The 15,246-nt window shown below is 35.4% G+C and overlaps 1 protein-coding gene across 3 annotated transcripts; it reads right to left on the reverse strand.

Annotated features, from left to right (window-relative positions):
- Positions 1-238: 238 nt before the first annotated feature.
- On the reverse strand, positions 239-8,638 carry LOC114031413 (peptide chain release factor 1-like, mitochondrial). Of its 3 annotated transcripts, XM_027846477.1 has the most exons (7): positions 8,389-8,638; positions 6,911-6,990; positions 5,092-5,275; positions 4,249-4,412; positions 2,888-3,005; positions 2,063-2,199; positions 239-809 (listed from the first exon to the last, which is right to left on the reverse strand). In XM_027846477.1, the coding sequence occupies exons 1-7, from the start codon at positions 8,636-8,638 to the stop codon at positions 609-611; spliced, it is 1,134 nt and encodes a 377-aa protein (XP_027702278.1). In that variant the 3' UTR covers positions 239-608. The 3 variants fall into 3 exon arrangements, with proteins under 3 accessions (XP_027702278.1, XP_027702279.1, XP_027702280.1); XM_027846478.1 differs by lacking the exon at positions 239-809 and having other exon boundaries at positions 2,194-2,281; XM_027846479.1 differs by lacking the exons at positions 239-809; positions 2,063-2,199; positions 2,888-3,005; positions 4,249-4,412 and having other exon boundaries at positions 5,195-5,275; positions 6,893-6,990.
- Positions 8,639-15,246: the final 6,608 nt, after the last annotated feature.

Raw genomic sequence — 15,246 nt, forward strand, 5'->3', positions numbered from 1 at the left:
TTCTCAGTCCCTGGGCAGAAATAGTATCTAAAAACACACTGTTAAAATCATATTTAAGGACAATTTGTATTAGCACATAGTTTTTCTCATTTTTATGAATTGGAGTTCATTTTTTACATTTATCATGAGTTTTGCATGATAATATCCTACAAATAAAACAGGTGGTTTATACCAGAAAGGCTTACATGTTAACTTGGATTACGATGAAGGAAAAAAAGTAACAGGAAAGAAAACAATATTAAACCAGTTGTCTATTTAATACTTTCACATGGTAAGCACTTAATATCTGTTGATTTGAATCGAAAAGAAAATAATCTATTAGGACAACAAATAAATTTACAACCATATTCATAATGAATTTTTTGAGAAGATAGATGTGAGAAGCCTGGAAAAGTATCTACCTTTTGACAACATAACTAACAAAAGGAACAATTTAAGAACCCGGAACACAAATTACTCTGGCTTCTGTTACTTTTCAAATACATATTTATAAATGAATGATTATAGTGTTCAAGCAGGCATTTTAAAAAGGATTAGCCTTACGTACGTTAAAGATGGCATAACAGAAATTGACTTTGCTAAGCTACAATACAGATTTTTGGGGCAAATTAACATTTTTCTGAAATAACTTCTGTTACAGATTCATAATCAGCATATTCCTTTAATGACTGTACAAGTTCATCTAGCAGATATTCTCCTAGCATGAAACTTTGGATGTCATACAGTGATTTGCTTATTCTGTGATCTGTAACCCGATTTTGTGGAAAATGGTATGTTCTTATTTTTTCTGATCTTCCTTTGGTTCCAATCTACAAAACAAAAGGTGAGTTTACAAGAGATAAAAAAAATGCAATTTAACCTGATCATATCTGATTCCTCGGGCTGCAACATAAACTAGATTAAAATATTTAATGCCTGTAATAGTATTTAGATAGCATGATGTGATGGATCAGAAGCTTGTGGCTCCGGGCAGTCACTCAACTTCTTAGTACCTCAGATACTTCTGTAAGATTATAAATTGCAGGCAGATGCTAAACTAATTAAATAACCAGTCGGGACAATGAGTCCCTCCCTTCCTCCCTCCCTCCCTCTCCCCCATATATACACACACAAACAAAAAACTCGAGTACTTGAAAATATCTGTGCATTCATTGATGTATGGGTACTTTTTTTTTTTTTATCAGTGGAGTTGTAGCCAAAAGTAATCATCATCTAGCAACCAATCTCAATTTCATTGGTCCTTGGATGCTAGTTTGTCACCGGACCTATCTAAACTTGAAGAATTTCTAGCTTGGTAAAAACAACAAACTTGTGATCGAGGCTTTGGTGCCTTGATGAGGCACTGAAGTGGTGGGGCCTTAAAAGAGGAATACCTGTGTTATATTAATTAAAAAAAATAAATTTGGTAGAGATATAAAATTTAGGAGCTATATCTACTAAGAGAGATTCTTTGTGTACTTATCTATTAGTACTATTACATTATCTATAGTACTACTGTTTGCTTGTCATTACAACCTGTTCAGTTATTTTCATTTGTGTCCAACTATTCATGACCCATTTAGTTTTCTTGGCAAAGATACTAGTTTGCCATTTCCTTCTGCAGATCATTTTATAGATGAGGAAACGGAATCAAACAGGGTTAAGTGACTTGCCCAGGGTCACAAAGCTAGTAAGTGTCCTGAGGCCAGATTTGAACTCATGAAGATGAGTCTTCCTGACTGTAGGCCTGGCACTCTGTCCACTGTGCAGCCTGGCTGCCCCATCACACATCCTACTAGACTGTAAACTACTTGTAGGTTAGGACTGCCTTATCTAAACTTTTTATCTGCCTTAGAACCTAGCATGACAATGAGTGCTAAAGATATGTATATTCAGTTTAACTAAAAAATGCCTTTAGGAAGGATGTAAAAAACTGTCTAGTCCTTTAACTATTTGAATAACTTTAATTCTCTGAAGATACAAATTAAACAATTAGCAGTTTGAAATGGAGTTAATATACCTTTTTTCATTGCTTTTAAGTTTTCATTTTTGATATTTTAGTACCTCATTAAATAAATTTTACCTGAATCTTTCTAGCATTGTATCGTTTGTTGGTCTCTTCTTCCAGTTGCATGCTATATAGTTTTGCTCGTAACTTTTTCATGGCCATTTCTTTATTTTTTATTTGAGACCTCTCTTGTTGGCATTCAGTAGCAACACCTGAATAGTGTCATGAGAATGAGAGTTTTAACAGAAAGCCTTCTTCATGTTTTATGCTCCTTTTTTCCTTCTCTTCCTTTTTCTATTTCATAAGAAAAAAAAGAGGGCTCTAGTAAAAAATGAAACTACAAAAACATGACAATTTTTCAAAGGCTCACAAAGCACCTTTTAAGTTCCAATTACAGAATAAATGTTCCCATTTTGGACATTTATCAAACAATAAACATAAATCATTTAACACAGGATATATATATTTCCCCAATCTGGGCCATCTACCATTAATCTTTCAAATTAGGTTTTCTTTTGGAGGTTCATCTTTGAAAACTTTGTTGCACTGTTCAATATTAACAATGAATCTCAAAAGTAAGGGGTACTAAGTCTACTTCCATGGATACCTGGTCTCATCAAAATGGATAACTTCCCTCCAGAGGTATAGATTGCTATCCATTCACATTCATTTCCTCCCCAGCTATCTATGGTACTGGTCCTAAGTATTTCTATTATCAGAACAAGTTTCAAAGCCAAGGGATATACAGTATGTCTGTTTTACATATTCATATGTTCTTTAATAGGTTTTTTTATACCAATAACTACAGATCTACTTTATCATTAGGAAAAATCACTACATTATGACACTCAATTGAGCTTTTATAGTTCCCTTCAACTTCTATGTTAGAAAATCAAGTACCTGTTGGAAGATGAACTATTCGGACAGCACTGTCAGTAGTGTTTACATGCTGACCCCCAGCTCCACTAGCTCGCTTAGTTTCAATTCGTAAATCTTTAGGATTGATTACCAGGTTAATCTACATGAGAAAAAGAAATAGAATTAAAAATCATTTCACACACATATACATACATATGTTTATATAGGATTATTTGCTTAAAGCTGAGAGTCATATCAACCTGTAATGCATCTGACAGCCTCTTACAGGTGTCAGAGGACAGATACTTCTTTGGATCAAAAAGAGGTAACAAAGAGTGCCATTCAGAATTTTGTCCAAATTTTTTTTAATCCTCAAAATACAGATTCCTTGGAAATTAGCAAGGTTCTACTTCAAGATAGGAGATTAAATTGAATTAAATCAGCTAAAATAATTTTTATTAAATATCTCAGAATCCAATATATGAGATGAGTAAGGATTGAACTGGTTGAATTCTTGAGGCTGGTCTGGGATCCGTTCTCTAATCTATAAAATGACAGGGCTGGACTACACCAGAAGTGTCAAACATGCAGTCCATAACACTCCCAAATGTAGCCTTCACCAGATTAAAATGTAACTGGAAAATATTTAACAAGAAAATAAAAACAATAAAATATAATGTTAATATATTATTTTCTAAGTCAATATATGCAGCCCACAGAGATCCTTCTGTATGGTTTAGTGGAGCTTATTTCTATTTGAGTTTGACACCACTGGCCTAAATGGCCTCTGAGGTCCCTTTCAGCTCTAAGTCTATGATCACTGTTTAGGAACCTACACTATATCCCCTCTTAGAAATGCTTCTCAACTAATTTGTTATTTTCAGGAAATATAGCCTAACCTGAACAATTTATTTGATTATACATGTGAATATATAAAATGTTAACAATTTTTAAAAAATAGCATGTATTTGTTCTGGGCCTTCAGGATTAGGTTTTTTTTTAATGGGTTTTAGACATATTGTGAAAATTTTAACATGTTAAAGTAGCATTCTATCTATGTAGTTAATATGCTAGAATCAGTCATATTGTACTTGTAATAGAGCAGAATCCACTATAAAGGCTAGGTTACCTTGGATCCCATGGAAGGTAATTTAGTTTTCAAAGTTGTAAGAATATATTCTAAAGTTCTCTCACCAGTAAAAGTGGTGCTACAAGAAGGACCTCAGGAAAAGTATGTGTATTATTCACAAGTTAGATAAGGATAAGAGGTGCACAAATAAATTATAATTTCCCCTTCCCTACAACTCAAAGTGAAATCATGGGTTCTCAAAACCAATTAAATCTATGATAAGAAAAGGAACTACAGAATGATTCCAAGAATAACTGGAAATATTGCTGCTTACTTCAGTAGGCTGGGGCAATACTGCTACAGTCATTGTGCTGGTGTGCATCCGGCCTTGCTTTTCAGTCTTAGGCACTCGTTGTACTCGATGTACACCTCCTTCAAACTTCATGTGTCTATAAGCTTCTGGTCCCCCAATGCTGGCAGATGCATGTCTTAGGCCACCTTATAAGACAGAGGAAGCACAATTTGTATTCATTACTGCCATTTACAAAGACTACTATAACTTCTGCCACCTTGAAATATAATTTGCACAGCAACAAAAAGAAAGTAAGCATTCAAATTTTGTAGATACTATTAGTTTATAATCTATTTGCTCAGTTCACCAGTAATATTATCTCAACATGTCCTAAATACAAGAATTATGTTTCATCAGACATAATGACTGTAAGTTATTTTGTTCAATGCACCATATTAGGTAGGGGCAGGGTACAAAAACATAAATAACATGCTCCCTGTCCTCTTTTTTTGGGGGGGAGGGGGGATGGGAGTGACCTGTGTTTTATCATTGTGTTGCATATTGATAATTTTTCTGTAATTTATAAACAGCTAATAATCTGTGTGTACATTTTTGTTCCTTCTCTCCAAAATCCTTAAGAAAAAATTCACATTTTTAAAGCACTTTAAACAAAGTACCCTCCTCACAACTCCGTGAAGTAGGTAGTATAAGTATTACTCTTACTCTAAAGATGAACAAACAGGCTCAGTAGAAGAGAGACTTGCCACTCTCACAGCTAGTTTCAGAGACAGGATTTGAACCCCAAAATAGCTCCAAGTCATGTTCTTTACTAGGCCAATGATATCATCCTACTAAATTCCAAGTGAATGATACGGTATTACTGACCTATTTCACTGGGAAAATATTCCAGTATTTCAAAATGCCATTTTTTATATGTAGCATATCGCTGGTACATATCAAACATCTCTGCAGTAAACAACATAGCTTCCTGACCCCCAACTCCAGCAGTTAATTCCAAGATTAAGTCATTTTCATCTCTTTCTTCTGAGGGAATCAAGAGTAAGATTATCTGTAAAAACAAAAATGCCAACCCTCATATTCAAGATAGATATTTTAAAAATTGAACAAAGGGGATATTGGCAGACAGGGACAATTTAAGTGTTAAAATTTACCAGTGGTATTCCAGATACATCTCAATATGATAAACAATACAGCATGACTCTTAACAATTAAAATGATCTATTACTAATGTGTTGATGTTACAAATGTAATATCTAATAAGAATAGGTATTTATGTTATTTCTGTATGTTCAAACTGCTTTTCCATTCAGCCGGACAAGCATTTATTAAGCATTTTTTGTCAAGAGAGCATTACACTTTGTACAAAAGAAATAAAAACCACAGCCCCTGTCCTAAATTTTTATTGTACTTGGAAAAACACACACACGGATTTAAGGATGTTAAACAACTGCAAATTATTACAGAATCACTGAAAAGCAATATGGTATAGTAGAAACAGCACTTGATTTGATGCCAGAGGACTTGGTTCTGTGTTCTAGGGACAGTAGTCTGCTATTCCCAGGGCTCTTAGGTTCAGGGTTCTGAGCTCCTTTGCAGGGTTAAGAGTTCCCTGGGGCATCTCTTTTCAGATTTTTAAAAATGTGCTAGTTTTGCAGATTTTCTTTTCCTTTTTAATACTAATAAAAATTTATTTTAAAAAATGTCTATTGTCCAGACTATAATAGACAGTTGCACAGTCCAGAGCTAATGCATTAGTACATGGGTCATTGCAGTTACACAGTAAATTGGACCCAGAATTGAAAAGAAGGAGAAAGGGGAATTACCATTGGGAAACTGTACAGTGGTTTCATTAATACCCAAATTTCTCCATGAAATAAAGGCCCATCTTTGTAACACCAATATTTTTTCTGGTGATGCTATATGACTGAGAGTCAGAGAATACAGAATTAAATTTGTGAGTCAACCAAAGGGCAAGTGAAGCACATGGTGGGTGAGAACAAGTTGCAATATGTATAAACAACACATGGATTATAAAGGAAAACCAGTGTAATATTCTTAGTCATAAAAGTGAAAAGCAGGTGGATAGGTTATGCAGTGAGAATGTTTCCTTCAAGTCCCATCTTCTGCAAAAAAAAAACAAACCTCCCCTGGTCCTCCTTAATATTAGTGCCTTCCCTCCAAGACTGTCTTATGTATACTCTTATCTTGTATATATTTTATTTGTGTAGTTGTCTCCTCTATTAGGATCTGAGCTTCTTGAGAGTAGGCAGTTTGCTTTTTGTCTTTCTTTGTATACCCAATGCTTTAAATATTTGTTAGCTTGATTTAAAGCTTGTGCATCTGCTTCACTGGTATCTATGCAATGTCAAGAAATAATAAAGGAAATCCCCCCAAATGGTTGGAACCTCTCTGTAGGATTCACAGGAGATGGGCAAGAGTCCCACAGGATAAGATAGGGATAGGATGTAATTTCCACTATTAAGGTAGTTCCTCAACATTGATATAATCACAGATTCCTCTAAATGTCACTGAAACTTCAGGAAAGAGTTATAAGCCAGCATCACTACAATATTTAATCCATGTGATGCATATGGTTATGAAACTTCCCTTCTAGGACAGGCAGTGAAAAAAGCCCCAAAATGTTTTTTCCTACTTCATCACTTACTTTTCAAAAGTACAATACCTTTTGCTTCAATTTAGTTAATTCTTTCTGACAAGAAATTATTTCATTTTCTGCAAGTTTCCTTAGGTCTTCATTCTCATCTAGGAAAGCAAAGATTTGAATTTACATAGTTAATTTTAAGTAATAAGTTTCAAGAAAATAGTTGAAATTTTGTGTAGGAAAAATGTACATTTTTTATTAATTTTTCTTTTCCAGCAAACACCAAAGTAACTTTCCAATATGCTTGTACAGATATTCAAGTTTAGGGAATCTATATTAGAAAACACTGATTAAATATTAGCAACCTCTACAGGTAATCTCTTCAAAAATCATTCCTGTTTTTATTATTTAAAAACACCTTTCAAAGTGTGGTTTTATTTTCATTACTGAATTCTCTAGGCAATAGAAGAGTTGGAATGAAACTAAAATTTACAGATAATCTGAGGTCTGCTTTACCTGACTACTTAAAACCGTGTATCAAGCTATACTTCCTTTTTAAAAAAAAAATTATTTTTACTTATTTAATATTTTCCACTTACATGTAAATTTTAACGTTCATTTTTAAAAATTTTTGAGTTCCAAATTCCCTCAGCTTTCACATCCATTGAGAAGGTAAAGCAAAAGTAAGACATACATAGCAAAACACTGCCCTCTAGGTTTATAACATACTATTGTGTATTACAGTTATATGCTATAAGCTCGGTAAAAGTGCTAAAGAAGTTCAGAGGAAAAAGAAAATGTGTCTGGCTCCTGGTAAAAAATTCACAGGAGAAGAAGCATTGCAATTACGCATCTTATAGGTTCCTAGTATTTTCACAGGCAGAGGTGGTGATGGAATTCTAAGGGGAAAGAATGACATAAGTAATGTCTAGAATGGAAAAATGTTCAAGGAAGGGCCAGAGTATAGATCAGGGTGAGCATAGTTGGGTGGAAAGACTATGTAAGGAAGCTTTAGTTCTAATTTCGGCTTTGTTGTAAGACCCTTATCAAGTGACCTTTCTGAGCTTCAGTGTCTTCTATAAAATGAAGGGAGAAAGGAAGAAGGGGGGGCGGGGGAGGGGCTACTATACTGAAATACTATATATAATGTCAGGCTCCATCAACCTGTCTAACGTTTTGCTTAATTAGTTCTTCTTTGCCCCAAGGGAGGGTTCAATACGAGTAAGGCTAAAATGACTGATGTAATGGCAATTGGCATTAGTAAATGTATTTTTAAATAAAATGAAGGGTTTGCAAACGAAGAGCTTTAAGATGCCACAGACAAGTGTAAATGAAAGGGAGGAGGGGGATCTAGGACAAAGTTAAACGATTTAACCTCTGGTTCGCGCCAACAATAAGCCATAAGGCATCCCTAACCTTCCAAGTTACCAGAACGAGCAGTTTCAAGAAGGTCGAGGGAGGTAACAGACATGATCCCCCTAGAAACCCTTCCGGGGCCCCGGACCGGCCCTCCCTCGCCGCCGCGCCGCCGCACCGCTCCTGTCTTCCCGCGCCCTCACCCTCCAGCAGCCGCTCCGTCTCCCGCAGTTCCTGCTCCTTCTCCCTCAGCCTCTGGGCCGCCATGGCCAACTCCGACCCCTGAACCCCGGGTCCCGCCAGGCGCTCAAGGAAACTCCTCATGGCCCCGCCGCTGGAGAAGAGCTCCTCCAGCTGAGGGCTGCCAGAGCTCGCGGGCCGGCTGGGGGGCCTAACTAGGGCTCCACGTGCCCACAGGCAGCGAGCAGCTCTGAGCATCAGCAACGGCCGCATAATTACTGACAGCGGGACCGGAAACAGATCTTCTAGACAGAAATCCCGGGGCATTCGTTGACTCTCGCGAGAAGAGGCGGAGCTCCGGGGCCAGCTAAACGTGCTGGCGGAGGTCTGACCCGGGCACGGCAGCTCCAGGTGGTTTAAAGGGCTGTTTTCATCCCTCCCAGCCTTGAGCCGAGAAGGAGGCTGTCAAGAAGTCGGGATGATTCGATTGGCCGTCGCTTGCAGACGGGGGCGTGGTCAAAAGTTGCAGCTGATTTTGACAGAGGGCGTGTCTAAGCAACACGTGGAAGCGTGTCTGGTCTCAGTTAACAGCTGGGCACTAGAAACTGAGAAACGCCTCCAAAGCGTGTGCTCTTTTGTGCAGGCTGTGGACCAACCCTGGGCGGCGGGCAGCATTATTTAAAGATCTCTTGGACTGGCTCCAGGAAAAGACTAGCCCTACATTGCCGGAGGAGGGCGTTGAGACAAAGGGAGCGGTAGGACAATAAAACTGCTTCTTTCCCAAGCTTTGTGTTTGAACCAGTCCCAGCACCTTTTACGGGCTTGATTTCCTGCGGGGCACTTACTACTTTATTCAAATCCCTTAGATGTGCGGGGCGGGCATGTCCCTAGTAACTATTATTTCTACCGTAATCCCTGCTGCGGAGTCCTCATTACAATCTCCACCTTTCTTCCTTCTCTAACAACGATATTTTTTTCTTCTGTTTCATTCTTTGTCCTTTCGGTATGTATGAAGATGCAGTCTATGTGGAAAACTGATGGGGAAGATATTCTTATTCATTATATCTTATAAAACAACTATGAAACTTATTTTATGACATCTAGTTCCTTCAAAATTATTCTTCCAATCCAACTTCAGTTCCTTCAGACTTCTCTCTCACCCCCCCCCCCCGCTCCACCCTCAACCTTACCCTCTGGTTGCACCTTCCACGTATCACAGATTTCCCCACCAACTTCTCTCTCTCTCTCTCTTTTCACAGAGTTGATGCTGTTAGTTCAAGTGTGGTGACAGACACCGCCACACCTTTACGGTTTTAGTAAATTTTCCTTTCTTACCTTTCTCTATTTTTCTGTTCCTGAACGCATACATACATGGACACACACACAAACACACACACTCACACTCACTCTTGAGGATTTCAGTAACGTTCCAAGTAAGCTCAGGATCACGGGGTCAGTAAGACACAAAATATTCTTGGGGCACTAGGGTTAGGCATTGTTGAAGACTCCTACCACAACCCAACTGATCAGTCAGTCAGTTGAGCCCTACTCATGAGAACTAAGTGACCTGTGCTCAGGATGCTGCATATTTGATAACTCAAAACAATATCCATTAAAAAAATAAATAAAAATTGCATGGAAGATACAAAAGGTTCAAAGGAACTTTACTTAACTCAATCAAAACCATTCTGGAGAATGAATGTTTGGTTCATTTCAGGTAATTCCTGAGAGATGTCACAATCATTATTCTTGATTCACACTCCCCTTCCCCCATTTCAGTCTACAAAATGCAATGGAAAATTCAGGCCAGATAATTCCAGACTGTTATCCAGTTAACTAATGCAAATACAGTTTTTGATGCTTGAATTATTCACCTAATTACTTAAAAATTTTTATATTGTATAGGTGGACAGTTTTTTTATGTCATGAAGTCTTTGCATTTTAAGGTTGTATATGAAACCCACTTCCTCTTTTTTTTGGGGGGGGGGAGGCTCAGTAAAACTGGAAATCTCCTTAGTAACCTGCCATATACCCCATAGGTCTATTATACATAGTTTGGATGTCCAGCCTCTAATCTTTGAGTTGTCTTTGACCATAACATCTGTATTGGTGATCATGATTTTAACTACACATGATAAGACTCTCAGCTGAACTCTCAAAACGTAAGTCATTTAAAGAATATACTTTATTATATTATAAAAGGTGCAAAATTGTAGTAAGCAATAACCTTATAATACAGCCATGGAAAAGAATCCAATCAGAGTCATCCCTTTTTTTTCCCCCTCAGATGCATATAGTAATTAAGTAACAATTCATTAAGTGTACTTTTTACTACTAAACTGCAACACCAATGGGAAAATGGTATATTCTCCAAGGATACATTATCAAATTCCTTATCATTTCAAAACCTTTTAATAAAATCAGTGTAATGCATATGCATTTTACAATATCATCTATGTTTCCACAATATAGTCAAAAAGGAAAACATTAGTAGGGTTTTGTTTTTCACTTTGAAAACTCAAAGGAAAATAGTTTTTGAACAGGATTTAGAATTTTTCACATTAATGTCATGCTCAAATTCTGTTACATTAAAAAAAAAATCTGGTCATTATAGAGTCCCTATAGTTCATCTGGCCTTGCAAAAGAGCCTAGAGTGCTGCCTATTAAATTGTATTCATGCATTCAAAACTTCTTAATGGTCCACTGATAACTGCCAGTGAAATTCATCAAAACATAGACCAATGAGAATTGTATCTTTTAAAATTACACAAATGTTAAGTATTATTAATTTTACAAGACCATATGCTTTGGAGTTTTCAATAACATTTGTTAAAATTGATCAGATAGCCTAAAATTATACATAAGTAACTTTAAAGTTGAGACAAGAGAGTAAAAGCCACAACAATTGAAAATTAAAACATACATGAATTTCAATGTTCAGTGAAGGGCAAAATAGAACACCATTCAACAAAAAGGGTATTATCAACTTTAATTCCATAGAAATGAACTAAAGTCTAAGGGAATTCTAAAATATAAGGGTTAAGTCCAGGTAATTACTACCTAAATAAAGTGGAAAGTGAAGATAATTATTCAGACAATTAGTGCAACAACAAAAACACATCAATCATCTGAACATTCATGGTGAAACTATTTTAGGCATCAGTTATATACTTCACTTTGTAAGATCTCACTCTGATTTCCGTTTAGCATATTGTGTTCGTTCTTTAAACATCAACTTTAGTGTGTTGTGTTCCTTTTAACATATTGTGTTCATTTTTTAAACATCAATTTGTGAATATTGTGATAAAGAATTTAGATATTTTCCAACATTTATCACAAGTTAGTACTAAATATCTTAAGTGATTATTCCTCCACTATTGCCCTTTGGATAATTTTCTAATAATATATACAATTGTCAAATTCCTTAAAGTTCCAACTTAAAAATGCTTTTAGTTTTAACTAAGTTATTCTCTGAGTTAAAATCCTGGATGATTACCCTTTTCCTATTTAGATTATGGTTTTTATATCAATCAACAAGTATTTATTAAGTGCTTTCTATACTCCAGGCATTGGGCTTTAGGGAAAGGATTTTAAACTAGTTTCTCCTTTTGCCTTTTTTTAAAAGAAAATTATGCATTTTACTTTGTGCCATTTTCTAGCTCCATAGCAAATATTTCTATTACCTTTATACCTCCTTCTAAGTCTCTAATAGGCTGATCCATGAAATAAAAAATATTTCCATGAATTATGAGTTTTGTGCCTTATCATAGACTGAACACACACAGATTTAAACAAGAGTAGTCATGGGAAAGCCATATTGATTTATCTTGGAAGAAGCACCTTTTTTTTTTTTTTTGCCACACGTTTTAAATGCAGGTGTTATTTTTTAAAAAATGCATACTTCATTTGAGAAGATGGTAAACTGTGCCACTTTTTGAAATATTAAAGTCCAGTATATCTTTCTGGCTTTCTTTTTTGTACTTTCACATTCTGCCTTGTATTTATATATTGATTTGCAAAAGTCTAATAACCCCTACTAGACTCCCTAAGGTCAGGAACATGGTTGTCTTATTCATCTTTTTATCTTCTGTTACCTAGCAGAATGTCTTACATTTATTAGGTAATCAAAAATATTTGTAAAATGAATGTGGTTTATTTGTTTTACAGTAAGAATACCCTGTCAGAAGTCAGTTTTAGGTTAACAGTTTAAATATACAGATATTTGGAGCACAAAGAAATGTGTTAGAAAAAGTAGTGAGGAGAGGAGCACAGTTAATGCACTCGAGAACTGTTCCTACAAATCTGATTACTTTTTGTGGCTAGCTTGAATGTCCTTTACTTTTACTCATTAATTGTCTCTTTAAGAGCTTTTTTTATTAAGAGCTCTAGTCTTCTGAAGTATGGATAGAGTAAATCCATTCTCTTAGGATGGACTAGAGGATACCTTTTTAATCTCCTTTATTCCCCCACTAATATTGTCACAGCTAAAGTTCTAAAAAGATTTATGATTTATATTTGTTGTAATGTGTCACATTGTGTTATATCTTACCAATATTCACTGTTGCAGCAATTAAGACAAGAAATATCAAACTTTTTTTTATAGACTTGCTCACTGGAACAAGCAATTTGGTTGGGAAATAAGCAGTGATGATAGACTATTCCCCCCCCAAAAAAAACAACCCACCACAAAGAGAAACAAAAATTATGTTTTTGATAAATTCTAACTGGGCAATTAATATGAGCTAGTTGCACTTTTTGAAAATTTTCTTACTCCCAAACTATAACTGGTATTGAACACACTGGGGGAAATAGCTCAATTGTTTCTTGAAGGAGTTCTAAAGTTCCTTGAAAATGTTAGGAGGCATTTTCAAAAGGAGTCTTTTTATCTTCACACTTAGGGGGTAAAAATCTTTCCTATTTTCCAGCCTTCACAGTGGCCAAAACTACTTCATATTTTATAGTGCAGTAGGAAAAAAAAAACAAAAACAAAACACTGGATTTGGAATCAGAGAACCTGGTTGGTTCAAATCCAATCTCTGCTAATAACTACCTGTGCAATCCTAGGCAAGTCACTTAACATCTCTAGCCCTCAGTTTCCTCATTTGTAAAATGATAGGATTGGGATGGATAAGCTTTAAAGTTCCTCTAGCTCCAAATCTATGACCCTCTGATATTTTGCAAATTGTTACAGTCATAATGCTACTTGGCTTTATAGAAAATTGTCATTTTAGAAAGATAAAATTGTGTAGTTCAAATCCCAGAACCAGGTACCAGTTAAAGTTCAGTCCCAGGGTGAATATGAGTTTAATTTTTGTTCTCAATAAATGCACATTATTTACCTGTTCCTATTATCCTTCTGAAATACTGAATTATCAGGAAAACACACATTAATATATTTCATTCCACAAGTAAATACTTAGGCAGTATTAAAGGATACTAATAAACAGTCCCCCTACCCACCATGCACTCTAAACAATTTTCAAAATTGATTATCTTCATTATTTACAATTTTTAAAAGGCAGCCAAAAGGAAAAAAAAGACCACATTGTGGTCTTGGCTCTTGTCCACACTAATTTTGAGATCAAAATTGTTCTTAGCTCTTATTACAAGTACATACAAATGTGCCCATAATGCTTCAATCTGCATGTACCATGGCTGGAATTTGCACCGGATTCAAGATTCACTCAACTCATATAATTCTGACAAAACAACTACCCTACATGTTTGCAAATTAAAAAAAAAAAAAGTTTGTTTATCCAGACCCTCTCAAAGTATAAAAAGCCATGGAGTAAATCTGTCTACTTAGGATAAATAAAGTGGAGAGATAAGTAATAATCTTGTTACTGTTATCTGTAAGCAGATAGTCATTCTGGAAAATTCTGACAATCAAAGTCCCCTTTCTCAATATCAGGGCATTTTGTCTGAACTCTCCAGAGGATGATCTCTCCTTCACTTTCCAATGTAGACACAGCTCATTTTGGGCACTCTAAGTGCAGTAACCATTTTCAGACCACTGTAGTTAGTGTCCTATAGCAGCATGCAAAAAAACCACCTTGGTGGCCTAAAGTATATTTTTGCACCTTCCAAGGGGCCTCATTTTTCCTTAAAAATGATGTATACATTAGGAGAATTTAGAATGCTAAAACAGATGTTGTGCTATTGAAATGGTAGTATAGACACCACTTAAATTGTTGGGCTTTTCTTTTTTTGTTTCTTGCTTTTGTTTCCTGTTTTATTTATATAACAAACATAATATAAAGCAGACTTTTTTTTTTCTTTAAACTTGATAGAGCACAAAATATACAGACACCACTTCTAGGAAGAAACTTCAGGGTTCTGTGGTTAAATCTTAAACCCCTGAAAATAGGAGTTTATTATGGAAATGTTCACACAGTTGTAAAAAAAAAATTAATGTGTAAACTTATTCCAGTTTCCTCCACAAGATAACTACCTAAACAATTCCAAAAGAATGCACCTATTTCAAAATATATACTTTATGAACTCCAATATTAGAGATCAATATTGTTTTTTATAAGGGCCCTTACGTTTAGATTTGGTAAAATGGTAAAAGTATTGTCAAACAGACAATTCATCTAATGGTCCAAAGTATCTTATAAAGATAGCTTCTGACTATCAGGTCACCATCAAATAGTAACATCAAGAATATAAAGTCTACTTTTTAAAAGATTTATACATGCAATATATGTAATAGTATTTTACATGTTTTTTAGTTCTATGCACCAATGTTATTGTGCCTCCACATCATAACAAGTATGAAAATACACCATATCATATGTGTGTATGTGTACACAGTAGTAGTATAACCAATGTAATACTAATTCAGAAAAAAAAAGTTTAAATCATTTCAGGAACAATAGAAC

Source organism: Vombatus ursinus, unplaced genomic scaffold, assembly GCF_900497805.2.
Source record: "Vombatus ursinus unplaced genomic scaffold, bare-nosed wombat genome assembly UNPS02015175.1, whole genome shotgun sequence".
NCBI classification, from domain to species: Eukaryota; Metazoa; Chordata; class Mammalia; order Diprotodontia; family Vombatidae; genus Vombatus; species Vombatus ursinus.